The sequence below is a fragment of the Trichomycterus rosablanca genome, chromosome 3 (assembly GCF_030014385.1).
Source record: "Trichomycterus rosablanca isolate fTriRos1 chromosome 3, fTriRos1.hap1, whole genome shotgun sequence".
NCBI classification, from domain to species: Eukaryota; Metazoa; Chordata; class Actinopteri; order Siluriformes; family Trichomycteridae; genus Trichomycterus; species Trichomycterus rosablanca.
This window is the reverse complement of record NC_085990.1, coordinates 21889051-21905018: the sequence shown is the minus strand read 5'-3', so window position 1 is coordinate 21905018 and position 15968 is coordinate 21889051. Positions and strand designations below refer to the sequence as shown.

Below are 15968 nucleotides of genomic sequence, written 5' to 3'. Positions count from 1 at the left end.
GGCCAAGACCAAAGAGCTGTTGAAGGACACCAGGAAGAAAAAATGTAGACCTGCACCAGGCTGGGAAGAGTGAATCTACAATAGGCAAGCAGGTTGGTGTGAATAAATCAACTGTGGGGGCAATTGTAAGAAAATGGAAGACATACAAGACCATTGATAATCTCCCTCGATTTGGGACCCCACGCAAGATCTCTTCCCGTGGGGTCAAAATGATCATGCGAACGGTGAGCAAAAATCCCAGAACTACACGGAGGGACCTGATGAATGATCTGCAGAGAGCTGGGACCAAAGTAACAAAGGCTACCATCAGTAACACACTATGCCGAGAGGGACTCAAATCCTGCAGTGCCAGGCGTGTCCCCCTGCTTAAGCCAGTACATGTCCAGGCCCGTCTGAAGTTTGCCAGAGAGCATATGGATGATCCAGAAGAGGACTGGGAGAATATCATGTGGTGTGATAAAACTTTTTGGTAAAAACTCAACTCGTCGTGTTTGGAGGAAGAAGAATGCCGAGTTGCATCCCAAGAACACCATACCTACTGTGAAGCATGGGGGTGGAAACATCATGCTTTGGGGCTGTTTTTCTGCAAAGGGGACAGGACGACTGATCCGTGTTAAGGGAAGAATGAACGGGGCCATGTATCGTGAGATTTTAAGCCAAAACCTCCTTCCATCAGTGAGAGCATTGAAGATGGATCGTGGCTGGGTCTTCCAGCATGACAATGATCCCAAACACACCGCTCGGGCAACGAAGGAGTGGCTCCGTAAAAAGCATTTCAAGGTCCTGGAGTGGCCTAGCCTCCAGACCTCAACCCCATAGAAAATTTGTGGAGGGAGTTGAAAGTCTGTGTTGCCCAGCGACAGCCCCAAAACATCACTGCTCTAGAGGAGATCTGCATGGAGGAATGGGCCAAAATACCAGCTACAGTGTGTGCAAACCTGGTGAAGACTTACAGGAAACATTTGACCTCTGTCATTGCCAACAAAGGTTATGTTACTGGTTAAGTATTGAGTTGAACTTTTGTTATTGACCAAATACTTATTTTCCACCATAATTTACAAATAAATTCTTTAAAAATCCTACAATGTGATTGTCTCTCATAGTTGAAGTGTACCTATGATGAAAATTACAGACCTCTCTCATCTTTCTAAGTAGGAGAACCTGCACAGTGGCTGACTAAATACTTTTTGGCCCCACTGTATATTAACAAATGAAATGAAGTTGAGCAGAAAAAACATGAAATATCTTGGGTTCAAACTGTCGGCAATCAAATAAAAGTCATAGTAAATGTAAGGAACACTGCATTTTTATTTTATTTGCATTTTCCATAGTGTCCCAATTTTTTCTGATTTGGGGTTGTACATGCACTTCTTCAATTTGCAATTTTCACAGCTCTGTTGTTAGAGTGAATATAAGAATGCACTAAAGTTTTAACTTTAACAGGAAAACTTAAATTGTTACTGCATTTTAGGCAACCAGTTGAGGGTTTCCGCAGAGTGGTTCCTCTCAAGGTTTTTCCCCCTACTGTAGCCCTCCGCTTGCTTACCAGGCCTTTTTGGTTTGTTGGTCCTGGATGCTGTAAAGTTGCTTTGAGACAGGGTCTCGTAAAAATCGCTATATAAATAAATTTGTTGTTACTTTGGCCTTAAGGTCAATCCTTTTGGCTGTAGTTGTATTGTGCATATTATTTGAGGTGTCCTTATAAATCAAGCAATGTATAGTTTCTATATTGGTATTTATCCAACCAACAAATTAGTTATACACATTGAAGTTATCATTTACAGTTTGTTCTAGATTAGGTGTTGTTTTATTTAAAAAGCACATAATTATAAATGTTCACGATCAACTGGTTCTTTACAGTTTGCTGAAAAAGAAGGCTAACACTCCATGATGTGTGGATTCTTCCTTTCTCTCTTCATCAGGTGATGATATTCAGTCCTACCTTCCCACTCTTATGGAAACCATGCTGTCAGCACTAAACAACACGGGAAATCTTAAGTTAAAGGAACTTGCTGTCAGTGCCATAGGAGCAATAGGTATTCTGATCATAAACTTAACTTAGTAGGTTGGTAGTTTAAGTGCACCACTGTCAAAATAGAGCTTAACTTTTAGGGCACTCATTTCTCTGGTATTAACAGTTTTAATTTTATTCACTGCCCTATGTATTTCCACCAGTTTAACTGGTTTTAGTTTAACCATTTGTTCTTGCTTTATCTCAGCTAATGCTGCCAAGGAGATGTTATTGCCCTATTTTCCTCCTATAATTGAGAGCTTAAAGGGTTTCCTGACTGACACGCGGGATGAGATGAGATCATTGCAAACCCAGGCCTTGGGTAAGAAGTCAGTAGTTTTTTCTCATTTTGCACTGGAAATGCATCAATGTGGGGATAATGGAAAGAACTGTGGAATCAGAAGATAAAAGTGTATTTTATATATGAGTGAATATGTACAGAATTAATTAGTAATATTTTACACCATATACAAACCCAATTTCTAGAAACCTTTTTTTCCCAATGCTTTTACTGACCATCTTCAGTGTTTGCAAGCAGGGATGGTTTTTGGCTCACTGCTTTGTGCCAAATATCATGAGATAATTGACAAGCAGTTCAAAAAGTTCATTTCCCATTGCATTATTGCAAATATTTTAGGTCTTTTACCATCTGACATATCTATCACAGTACCATGAAGTTCTCATGCAATGATATCTGAGGGCTCAAAAGTCCTGCAGTCTAAAGTAGTTTTCAGCCTTGCCCTACATAAACTTTGAGATGAACTATGATATTTTTTTAGGATTCTCTTCACATAATTCATATCATAGTTCATCTCAAAGTTTATGTAGGGCAAGGCTGAAAACTACTTTAGACTGCAGGACTTTTGAGCCCTCAGATATCATTGCATGATAACTTCATGGTACTGTGATAAATGTAACCACAGGCCTTATGAGTACTGTAAATATTGCCTCTTAACATCAACATACATCAATTCAGTGTGGAAACATTGCCGAGTTCTCTGGACCTGAGCTCATCTCAGATGGACTAAAACACAGTGAAAACATGTGCTGTGGTCAGATGAGTCTGTTTCAGCTTGTTTTTAGGAAAAACTTGCCAGAGACAAAAAGGATCATCCAGACTGTTATCAGCAAAAGATGTGACATCTGTCATGGTATGGGGACACATATCTGCCAACTGTATGACACAGTTTTAAATAGAAAATTGCAACAATTAGTAGTCTTTACATCTTTAGGTGTAAAAAATAGGAAAAGTGAATCGACTTAAACATGCCTCCGTCCCAACTTGAGTTGGATCAGATGCAAAATTCCAGTTCCATAACTAGACTAGATTTGTGGTTCTAGAATTTATTCAGCCTGACCTGCTTTTATCAAAACTATCACTCATGCAAATCAAAAAGATATAATGGGCATTGCTGGACCAGCTGAAGATGCTAAGAAAAGAAGTCTGGCCAGTTCTTGGTTGAATGTTTGAAGAAAGTACAAGCGAACAATCTAATGAGCATCAGAACCTTGGCAGGAGGCCACAACATGCCCTGCCAAAAACCAACAAAGTGCAAAAACTGCAGAGCACCACACACTGCATCAGATAAATCATGCCCAACATTGGCCAAAGAGAAAGAATATCAAGAAGAAAGTGCACAAAGAAAATTAGCTACACAGAAGCCAGAAAACAGGTGAACTCAACCAATTTTAAATTTGGAAAACCATTTGCATCACCAATAATGACAATTTAAACAAATGCATGCCAGACTGACCTGACATGGTTGAGTGAATAAAACCAGTCCGTCAGTATTCCCAGGAACCCATGCCCCTTAAAATAAAAACTGTCTCAGTGCAGAACCAAAAAACACCCTTTTAATGCACCCAAGTACAAGCAAAAACCAGAAAGACATGAGTCAAAACAATGATAAAGCAGAAAAGATAACAGACCCCTTACATCTACATACTAAAATAAATTCAGAGCCAAGGAAAGATGTTGAAATGAAAGATGTACCAGCACACGTCTCATCCAGAAAAAGTAGTAAAACATACTAATCAAACAAAGAAAAATGATGCAAAACCCAGTAATACAATGGAACTGCTGTGGAATTAAAGCCAACTATAATGAACTATCAAGACTAATATTAACCCGGAACCCTGCAATTACATGCCCACAAAAAACCCAAACACCAACAACATTCAGGATGACACTAAAGGGCTATGTTGCTTATTATAGTCACAGCCCAGACACAGGCAGACCATCTGGAGGGACCACTATTCCTTTAGACACCTCCTTTCAGACAACAGCAATCCAAGTAACTAACATCTCACCAAAAACCATCACCACAGGTAATGTGTACATCCCACGTAACAGATGTATTTGTGTTCTTTGACCTTATAGCCTATGATACAACCTGGGGGTATGGCATAGTGTAATATTTACATAAAGCAGCTTTCAGGGGACATCTCCCAACCTTTCTAAAAAACAGAAAATTCAAAGAACAAATAACACATACTCAGATTACCACAGTCAAGAAATGGGAGTTCTGCAGGAAAGTGTATTGTAGTATGTTACCTAAGGTATGTTACCTAATATTTTTGCTTTGCTTTTTTAGATACTCTGTCTGTACTGGCTCGCACTGTTGGTAAGGATGCGTTTAGTCCATTGGCTGCAGAATGTGTGCATCTGGGTATGAAGCTTACTGATGCTGTGGATGATCCAGACCTGCGACGTTGCACGTATGAACATGACCAAATTTCTTCAATAAGTCAATTTATTTTCTTCAAATTGAATTAGATCTGTTTGTCTAATACATCTCAGTATAAATATACATTCTCACTTACAAAAGCATAATAATACATGAGCATATTTGGCTCACTTCCTGCTTGGCTTCCACTTCTTATGTGGTTAAATGGGTTGAATTCTGCCTTTACTGCGGATAAACCACACTAGGTTTTTTTGTTGGTTTTATTTAGTTTTCATGAATGTACTTCATGTTTTATCATTTTCATTCATTTTTACAAGCTTCTCTTTAGTGAGTGTTTTTATGAATTTCCCTCGCATGTTTTGCCCCTATCTAGTTGTATCCATTTACATATTAATAATGCCTTCAGACCGTGATAGTAACAGTTAAAAGTAACAGTTGGGATGGTTCTTTTCCCATGTGGATTTATTAATTTAAAAAGCATATTTTTAATTTTTAATTTTTCCCAGGAATCAAACATCACAGGCGTGATGTACACAATGGTGATGTGCGTAGTAATATAAAGCACAATGTTTATGCTCAAGTTATAGTACTTCTTTACTGAGACATTAGGCTGTTTTTACCTAGGCGTAATAATTAAAACCTTAGGATTGTTGACACAACTTTTAGATGTCTCCTTACTTTACTGTTGACTTATGATGGTTGGTTCTCAATTAAAAAAAATTTAGCAGAAGAACCAAATTTGGCATTTTTAATAAAAAGCATTTTCATATAGCACCTGACTCAATTCCTATTCTGATGTTACCTCCAGTTCAATTTTGCAGTGAGTAATACAACAAAAAGATAGCAATTTTAACATGCTATGGGGTTTTGCCCTTAGTGGCTCAAGTGTATGGGATCTACCACTTTATGGTGGTGCTTTAAACAATGGGTGTGGTTGAAATGCTCAAACTCAATAATTAGAACAGGTTTCTGCATAATTTTGGGCATATGGTCTAATTAATTGTGAGAACTAGTTACAAAAATTGGATGTTTAGAGTAAAGAATGTTGCTGTTGGAATTATTCTTTTTGCTCAATATTATGATTTATTAGCTGTAATGATACTGTTCTTCAGTGGATGCAGTGAAATCTATTTGCAACTTACTTTAATGCTTAATAAACCTGGTTGCTAAAAGGTAGAAAATGTAATTTTTTAAAATGATATCATTATAAGCCATGGCACTTATTTTCAATATTTGTCTATTGTTCAGGTATAGCTTGTTCTCAGCTGTGTCAACAATCAGCCCGGAAAGTCTTAATCCTCATCTTACTGCAATCGTCACATTGATGCAACTGTCACTAAAATCTACAGAGGGTGTGACTGTAAGTGCAGTTATTCTATCAGGCAGAAGCTGCTTAAAAATTTTTAATTGATGTAAATCCTTGATTTTATTTACCACCTTATAAATAATTCTTTATACAGTCAAGGTCCTTGCAAGGACCAAATATATTTATATAAAAATTGACTTAATGACAGTAATAATAATAATAATAATAAAGAATGTATCAATGCCTTTACTGTATTTAGTAGTTTAACTTTTTTTGACAGGCTCATGTAGAGGAGGACAAGCAGTTTGTTCACTTGGATGATGATGATGACGACGATGAAGGTGAAGCTGTTTTGGAGGAAGATGAAGACAATGAGATGGAGGATGTTGCTGGGTATGTATATTTTATTGTTATTTATACATTAGATAATTTTTTAAAAATATCTTAGGGATTTAAATTATTTTTTTGTAGGTTCAGTGTTGAAAATGCATACATTGATGAGAAAGAGGATGCTTGTGATGCCCTGGGAGAAATTGCTGTCAACACTGGGTAAAGAACATGAGACTAAGCACACAAGTGTACACTCAACAAGTTTTTTTCTTTACTTATAAAAACACTACAATGCACATTGGAAAATGCATGTGTCTTACATTTGACTTTTATGTAATTCCGGACAGTATAAACCCAAGATATTTTATGTTTTGTCTGGTTATTTTCATTTAATTTGTTACATTCATTCTTGCATTTTGGGTCTATAACACATTAAAAAAAAAAGTTGGGTCGGTAAAACACTTACCTCTTTGTAATGTTACCATCCCCTCTCACAACACTTAAAAGATGTTTTGTCACAGGGGATACCAAGGGATAAAGTGTTTAAGCTGTTATTTTGTCCCATTCTTCATGCAAACGCGTCTAAAGGTGTGCAGCATTATGGGGTTGTCGTCTCATTTTTCATTTCAAAACTGTCCACACGTTCTCTATTGGGGACCAGTCAGGACTGCAAGCAAGCCAGTCCAGTACCAATACTCTTTTCCTATGCAGCCATGCCTTTGTAATGTGTGCAGCATGTGGTTTTGCAATGTCTTGTTGAATGGATGTCCCTGGAAAAGGGCGGGCATGATATTTTGTTTTAAAATCTTAATGTACTGTACTGTTTTGCAATAATGCTGTCATCACAGAGGTGTAATGCCTCAGAGCGCAGAGAACTCGATGCCGCTCCTGGACATGGTTAAAACTTCTGTTTTGTACAGTAAGTTTTATGTGACATTTGTGAAACATAATATTGTAGTGCTTGACAAAGGTTTGCCCTAATTTGTCCCAACCTGACTTTTCTGGAATGTGTTGCAGACCTGTAATGTAGGATTTATTGTATATTAACAAATTAAATTAAGTTGACCAGACAAAACATTAAATAGCTTGGGTTCATACTGTCTGAAATTAAATAAAAGTCAAAGTAAATGTGAATATTTTTTGTATTTTCCCATTAAATTTATGATTGTACAGAAATGTAAGTTCTTCAAATAGTATATTTTTTAAATAATATAAATGAAATAATTTAAAGTAAAAATGGTGAAGATCTCAGCTGAGCAATACCATTTAGAGATTGGTATAATGTTTACCGGTTCACTGGTAGAGATTTGGCTTGACCATTCATAATCTAAATTGCGAAATACACTGCCTGGCCAAAAAAGGTCACCACCTGGATTTAACTAAGCAAATAGGTAATTGGATAATTACTGCATCGGTGATTATGTTTCAGCTGGCAACAAGTTATTTAACCCTAACTGATGCAGTGAGTAGCTTCTCATTTATTAAACAACCATGTCGAAAGACACATCCTGTGGTCGTGGAAAAGATGTTAATCTGTTTCAGAAGGGTCAAATTATTGGCATGCATCAAGCAGAGAAAACATCTAAGGAGATTGCTGAAACTACTAAAATCGGGTTAAGAACTGTCCAGCGCATTATTAAAAAGTGGAAGGACAGTGGGGAAACATCATCTTCTAGGAAGGAATGTGGTCGGAAAAAAATCTTGAATGATCAGGATCGGCGATCACTTAAACGTTTGGTGAAATCAAATCGTAGAAAAACTACAGTAGAACTCACGGATATGTTTAATAGTGAAAGTAAGAACATTTCCACATGCACAATGTGAAGGGAACTCAAGGGATTGGGACTAAACAGCTGTGTAGCCTTAAGAAAACCACTTGTCAGTGAGGCTAACCGGCAAAAACGGCTTCAATTTGTTAGCATAAAGATTGGACTCTGGAGCAATGGAAAAAGGTCATGTGGTCTGATGAGTACAGATTTACCCTGTTCCAGAGTGATGGGCGCATCAGGGTAAGAAGAGAGGCAGCTGAAGTGATGCACCCATCATGCCTAGTGCCTACCGTACAAGCCTGTGGGGGCAGTGCTATGATCTGGGGTTGCTGCAGTTGGTCAGGTCTAGGTTCAGCAACATTATGTCCTCAAAGAATGAGGTCAGCTGACTACCTGAATATACTAAACGACCAGGTTATTCCATCAATGGATTTTTTCTTCCCTGTTGGCACGGGCATATTCCAAGATGACAATACCAGGATTCATCGGGCTTAAATTGTGAAAGAGTGGTTCAGGGAGCATGAGACATCATTTTCACACATGGATTGGCCACAGAGTCCAGACCTGAACCCCATTGAGAATCTTTGGGATGTGCTGAAGAAGACTTTGCGCAGTGGTCCAAATCTCCCATCATCAATACAAGATCTTGGGGAAAAATGAATGCAACTCTGGACAGAAATAATTGTTGTGACATTGCAGAAGCTTGTGGAAACGATGCCACAGCAAATGCGTGCCGTAATCAAAGCTAAAGGCGGTCCAACGAAATATTAGAGTGTGTGACCTTTTTTGGCCAGGCAGTGTATTTCAGCCTGTGCTATGAACTTCTGGTTATCTCAGATTAAGTGTGCATAACTGCTCTAATGTCAAAGAGTGAGATGTTTTTGGATTTTCTTCCAGCATAATTCTTAAAGATTTTAAGTTTATTCATACAGCATGGTAATGGATTACACTGCTGATGGATGCTGGAAGTAATCACACTTAGTTGGGAAGTGGACACAGTTTATGTTGTGAATTTGATTTTAGACACTTTTTGCAATTTTACTCATCACTACACATATTGACCCGTAACAACAAAGTGAAAAATCAAAAAGTAAAATCCCATGTAAAGAAATATTTAGGCCCATTTATATTTTATTTTTTGGAAAACATTTTTCAGCAATTATACCTGGCTTTGAACACATTGATTTCTATAGTTTACCCCATTTGACATGGCAGATATTCTCAAGCTGATGTGAGCATGACCTGTTTTTTTGCCAGACATGGTGCTTGCTGTTCAGCCCAAAGAATTCAGTTTTTAATTTTAGGACCAGAGATTTATTTTCCTCATATTGAGTCTTTTACATGTGTCATTTATTTTTTCTTTAATGGTGAATACTATCTTGCTACTGTGCCATGAAGGCCTGATTTGTGCAGTGCTGTATGTATGGTTGTCCATCCAACAGAGAGAGTCTCTTATCTTTACACTGGAGCTCTGTTGGAGTGATTAATTCTTTTCTACCTCCCTGACCAAAAATATTTTTTTGCCTGTTTGCCAAATTCGACTGAACAGACAGGTTTATGAAGGTTTAAATGGGCCAAGATACAAACCCTATTTCTTAAAAAGTTTGTTTTGTAAAACGCAATAAACAGAAGAATCTGTGATTTGTTAACTCTCTAACTGTTTTCACAGATCAACTTGATTAACTTGTAAGTAGAAACTTATTCACAATTTGATGCGTGCAACACACTCCAAAAAGAGAAGAAAAGAGGAGAAAATCAGAAAACCACTGCCACTTAACTCAGCTGTACATCAATTCTCTACAGAAATGCTGCAGAGCTCTCTGGGCTCAAGCTCATCTTAGATTGTCAGACAGTCTAAATGTGTGCTGTGGTCAGATGAGTCCATGGTTTAGCTTGTTTTCTAGAGAAACAAATTCTCTGTGCCAATGATGAAAAAGACCATCCAGAGTGTTATCAGTTTAATGTGCAAAAACCAACATGTGCCATGGTATGGAGGAGCATTCGTTCACATATCATAGTTGACTTGTGTATGTCTGAGGGTACCATTGACACAGCGATGTGTACTGGGATTTTAGAGAGACACATGTTGCCATTAAGGGGGCGTACTTTTCCGGGTTAATGATTATTTCAGCAAGACGATGCCAGACATTATTCTGTTTGGACTACAATAGTGTGGCTTCATAAACACAGAGCGTGTGTGCTTAACTGGCCTGCCTGCAGTCCAGATCTGTCTCCAGTTGAAATGTATGGTGCAGCATAAAGAGGAGAATCAGATGACGGTGACTGAAGCTGAAGTCTTGTATTAAGCAAGAATGAAGGAAAATTTGACCTGCAAAACTACAGCAGTTAGTGTCCCCAGTTTCCAAACCATTATTGTTTCATTAATAGGTAAGGTGATGTAACACAGTAAACACTCCTCTGTCCTAACTTTCTAAATGTGTTTATATTTACAAACTACAATGAGGTTGATCAATGAAAACATTGGAAATATTTTTATTCTACATTGATCAAAGATTCAAGAGAATTAAAAAATCACATTCTTTATTCTTTATACTGTGTTTTATAAAACATCCCAAACGTCTTGTATTTCCATTTTGCTATGTTTGATACTTGATAATATTTGATATTTTCAAGATTAAGACCATTGTGGTCCTGGTAACACTCAAAGACTTATACACCGATCAACCATAACATTAAAACCACCTCCTTGTTTCTACACACACTGTCCATTTTATCAGCTCCACTTACCATATAAAACACTTTGTAGTTCTACAATTACTGACTGTAGTCCATCTGTTTCTCTTCATACTGTTTTAGCATGCTTTCACCCTGTTCTTCAATGGTCAGGACCCCTACAGGACCACCACAGAGCAGGTTTTATTTAGGTGGTGGATCATTCTCAGCACTGCAGTGACAATGACTTGGTGGTGGTGTGTAGATGTAAAGTCAGAGACGATTGCTTATCTATTACTGGTGTTTGAGTTGGTCATCTTCTAGACCTTCATCAGTGGTCACAGGACGCTGCCCACAGGGCACTGTTGGCTGGATATCTTTGGTTGGTGGATTGTTTTCATTCCAGCAGTGACAGTGAGGTGTTTAAAAACTCCAGCAGTGCTGCTGTGTCTTATCCACTCATACCAGCACAACACACTAGGGCTGGGCGATTTTGCAAAAAAAAAAAAATCTCAATTATTTTAAAATTATACCCGATTGTCGATTACGATTTTGATTTTTTTTGTTCTCGTACAATGCAATTAAAATAAGACTCAAATTTCTTTTTTTGCATTGTAATTAAAGGCTGCAGAAGTGCAAAAATAGTAACAGCACCACCTATAATTATCCTTTTAAGGGACTCAAACTTTATAACAATAACGATATCACAATAATTAACAATAATTAAAACAAAATAGATCTAAATTATCTATATCCTTATCTATCTATATCTAAGAATAGCTCACAAACAACTTTTATTTTAAATAATGTTCAGCAGAACCTCCTTACATTAGGAAAAAAACTACAAAAAGTTCTTTACAGGTTTCTTAAAAGGAACACGAGCCTGTACTGTGCTGTTTCCACCACTGAGTGAGTCTGTATCAGTATCTACATTGGGGGGGCATCAAGTGATCACTCAGCTCAGCTTTGATTTTGTCCTCTTGTGATTTGGGGGGTGGATACAACATTTTAAACATTTAAGGATGTGTAATGTGTCATTTTAGTCCCATAAAACTTTCAAACTGTATTAACCACTATTATGTGTCGTAGAATGATTCGATTCTATTGAACGGCCCTTTAAGCCAAAATAAAGGAACCGATTCGCACATTTGGGAGTCGTTACATACATACGGCTCTTTAAAAGAAACCGAGACAAAAGATCCGACTCTATCGCAGAATTCACTGCAGCAGTTTCCCAGACGTGATTTTTTTACTCAGTAACGGATGTGATTTAAAATGTAGCGAATTACAATTCTTAATACAAAACATACTTAAGTAAAAGTAAAATTACAGGCTGTAAAATCTACTTTAAAAAGTACAAGTACATAAAAAAAACGACTCAATTACAGTAACGCGAGTAAATGTAAATTGATTCAGTGAATTTGATTCAGTGAATCTTAATTAAACTCTTCTGTTTGTGTCTCGTTTTGCCGATCGTGTTTGCGCTCCTTATTACTGAATCTGACCGTTACCGTGTATAATCCTTGTTGTCATCCGTTTACTGTTTTGGTTTTCGCTGGTTTTGGACTCTACCTGATTTTGTACACTGTTTTCGCCCTTTTTATATTAAACTTTCCCTGATTTATATTCCGTGGGCGTCTGGTCAGTTTCTGCTTCGTGACATGTTGGTATTTTAATTAAAATATAAAGTATGTAAACAATCGCGATTGTCACATTCTAACATCGGGTGAAAACGTTCATGCTAATTAACCGAATTAATCGTGAAAATCGCCCAGCCCTACAACACACACTAACACACCACCATGTCAGTGTCACTGCAGTGCTGAGAATGATCCACCACCCAAATAATACCTACTCTGTAGTGGTCCTGTGAGAGTCCTGACCATTGACGAAAAGCATGAAAGGGGGCTAACAAAGCATGCAGAGAAACAGATGGCCTACAGTCAGTAATTGTAGAACTACAAAGTGCTTGTGTATGGTAAGTGGAGCTGATGAAATGGACTGTGTAGAAACAAGGAGGTGGTTTTATTGTTATGGCTGATCGGTGTATATTGTTTATATGCTAATAGTGATCTACGCCTTGCCACAATTTGAGAACCTCACAGTTGTTTGAACTTTTTGGCTTGGTTTAGGTCCTGACAATGTATGACAGTTGAGTTGTAGACACATCTTAAGGATGATTAAAGCAAACGGTATGCACCCAACGACAGTTTGCATACTTGTATGGAATGTATACTTAAGATTTCATGATTTTAGGTTGTTATATTGATCTGATAAAACGACAATTATATTCACTTAATATTAATTCTACAATACAAAGTGCACAAAGTCAGCAGTGTAAAGCCAACATGTAATTTGATCAGAAATCGTGTGCCTTTTACAGATACAAAATGTGCTTGGGCGGCACGGTGGCTAAGTGGGTAGCACTGTCGCCTCACAGCAAGAAGGTCCTGGGTTCGATCCCCAGGTGGGGCGGTCCGGGTCCTTTTTGTGTGGAGTTTGCATGTTCTCCCCATGTCTGTGTGGGTTTACTCCGGGTGCTCCGGTTTCCTCCCACAGTCCAAAGACATGCAAGTGAGGTGAATTGGAAACAATAAATTGTGAACCTCGTAAACTGATGAACCTTGTGTATCGATTAACTACCGTTCCTGTCATGAATGTAACCAAATAGTGTAAAACATGACGTTAAAACCCTAATAAACAGATAAACAAAATGTGCTTTAAAAAGAGCAAGTCACACCAGCAAAACTATGGTACTATGGTGTGGTACAAAGGAAGCAGCACCTGTATTACCCATGTGAAAAAGCTTCAGATAACTGTAAATCAGTGTTTTACACCACTGTGGAAGACCCACTTTCAACTTTGCAGAATTGTTTAGTGTCATTTCTTCATTTGGAAGGCTTTGTTTAGGAGTGTGCAAATTTTCTTGTTGGGGGCCAGATGCAGTAAAAAATGTGCAAACACGGGCCAAAGACACTTGTTATAAAACAAATAAAAATATAAAGACCTACTTAATTATTAATAATTATACTTCCTTTTTATTTGAGTAACTAATCTTGTGTAAACTAAGATTTTGGTAATTTAAATCACCAGTTTACAATCCCAAAAGGGAAGATGATTATACTTATTTACTTATTTAAATTAAACGTACACAGAGGAAAATGAATTCTTTTTCCCAGCATGCCTAAAATCTAGTTTTAGTTTATTTTTAGTTGCCATGTCTATTTAAAAACTCGGAAACATTGATGTAGGTGCAACGTTAATGTTTTGAGTTGAGGAGTGTTTTTGATTTGTATTATGCAATAGTGAAACCTTTGAGTTCAAACAGTTTAAACAGTTTTTTCATTAAAAAAGCTGCTTAATAGAGAGCCAACTTATTTTATTTCTAAAATACCTCGCGAGCTGTTTCAAAAATGGTAATGGGCCGCAAATTACCCATAGGCTGTAGTTTGGACATCCCTGGTCTTGTGGAAACTGAAACATTTTAGAACAACACGCACATTGTTGGTTTTTAAACATTTTGCAAGTTGGTTGTACACAAAAGGGTCATTTTAACCCATTATGTATCCTGAAAATTGTAAAATATGGTGAGGGATATAAAATGTTACAGACTTTTTTAAATTATTGGGTCAGCTGAATGCTTTACATGTCAATGTAACAACCAATGTATTTGACATAACTTGACATAAAGAACCAGGTATGGCCTATTTTGCAAATAGATTTTTTTTATTTTAAAATAAATTACTTAATACAAACTAATGATCTATTTTCTTTCTTTTTCAGTGCTGCTTTCCAGCCCTTCTTGCTGTCATGCTTTGAACAGGTTTATGAGCTTTGTGATGTAAGTTGTTGTTGTAAGCTGATCTGTGTTGAAGTGCACATTTGTAAGGGTGCAGGCATTTATGAGTGAGTGAAGGAGTGTGTGCAACGTGATTTCCAGATCTTTGACAAAACCTAGTGTCTTTTGTGTGTGCACAAAAGTATGCTTTGAGTTTGCTTATATGTGTACTTGTGTGTTATCCAAGTAGTTATTTTGATGTCTGTGTATTAGTTCCCACATGAGGATGTGAGGAGAGCAGCCTTTGGTGCCCTGGGCCAGTTTTGCCAAGCTCAGCATAAAGTGTGGCAGTTAAATCCTACTGATGACAATCGCCAGGGTATGTCTAATTTTCATACCCTTTTCTATCATCACTGACAACCCAGTCTCTCTTAATTTTGTTGCTCTAATCTTGCCTTGATTGTGAGTTGTTTCTTGTAAACTTTGTACAGAGCTTAGACAAACCTTTTTTGTGCCTTGTTGACTTTCATAACTGATTGAAATGTGTGTGCGCGTAGCACTGCACAAGTTGCTGTGTGTGGTGCTGCCCTGCTTCCTGGAGGCTGTCAAAAAGGAGCGTGAGCGACAGGTTGTCATGGGAGTATTGGAGGCCATGAATGGTGTCATTAAAGCCTGCAAGGGGGATGCTTTGCAGATGCAGGGCATACTAGCTGAAATAAGCCAAGCCATCCGAGAAGTGCTGAAAAAGAAGGTGAAGATGCCATACCAGATTTTTAAAATGTATTTACTTTTCTATTTGTACATGTTCCACTTTATTCTCCCAATCTAGCATTTTAAAATTCTTTGTCTGTTGCCTAGACTGTTTGTCAGGATGGAGGAGGGGATGAGGCAGATGATGAGGATCAGCAGGTATTTGTGAACTTATTAAATTAAGACCAACCTTACTTTGTCTCTGCTGCTTTGTGCTCAATAGCCTTTATTATAAGTTGATAGTGTGCTGTGAGCTGATGTGGCTTTGATTGCAGCATGTGTCTAAATTCCCAATATATTCCTTGTTGTCAGTGGTACATTCACTCATGCACATGTGCACATAGTCACTAATTCCCTGCACTTCCATACCATGACAGATGTTGGCTTTTACACTTTAACAGTCTGTATGGTACTGTTTACCTTTGGCACAGAGAAGTTGACGTCTTTTGGTTAATCTGAGATGAGCTCAGGCTCAGGTGGTACAGTTGGATTGTATTAGATTATATTAGATACGTTTTTAGTAAATTTGGACACTGTTTCAAAAAGGACTCTAGGATTGTTCTTATTATACACCATTAAGGAACAATAACATGAGGATATGGCTTTTGTTAGTGCATGCTTATACTTAGGGCATCTTTCAATGCTCTAATTTTCATGCTGCTTG

At 37.6% G+C, this 15968-nt stretch overlaps 1 protein-coding gene across 2 annotated transcripts in view; it reads left to right on the top strand.

The window, feature by feature from the left end:
• Positions 1-15968, top strand: part of ipo4 (importin 4) — a 42507-nt gene that overhangs the window by 19815 nt on the left and 6724 nt on the right. For both annotated transcript variants that reach the window (XM_062991048.1, XM_062991049.1), the window contains 10 exons: positions 1923-2036; positions 2220-2333; positions 4606-4729; positions 5947-6058; positions 6285-6397; positions 6476-6553; positions 14560-14617; positions 14828-14933; positions 15112-15305; positions 15413-15463. In XM_062991048.1, coding sequence (XP_062847118.1) covers positions 1923-2036; positions 2220-2333; positions 4606-4729; positions 5947-6058; positions 6285-6397; positions 6476-6553; positions 14560-14617; positions 14828-14933; positions 15112-15305; positions 15413-15463 — 1064 coding nt within the window. The remainder of the gene's footprint in view (positions 1-1922; positions 2037-2219; positions 2334-4605; positions 4730-5946; positions 6059-6284; positions 6398-6475; positions 6554-14559; positions 14618-14827; positions 14934-15111; positions 15306-15412; positions 15464-15968) is intronic.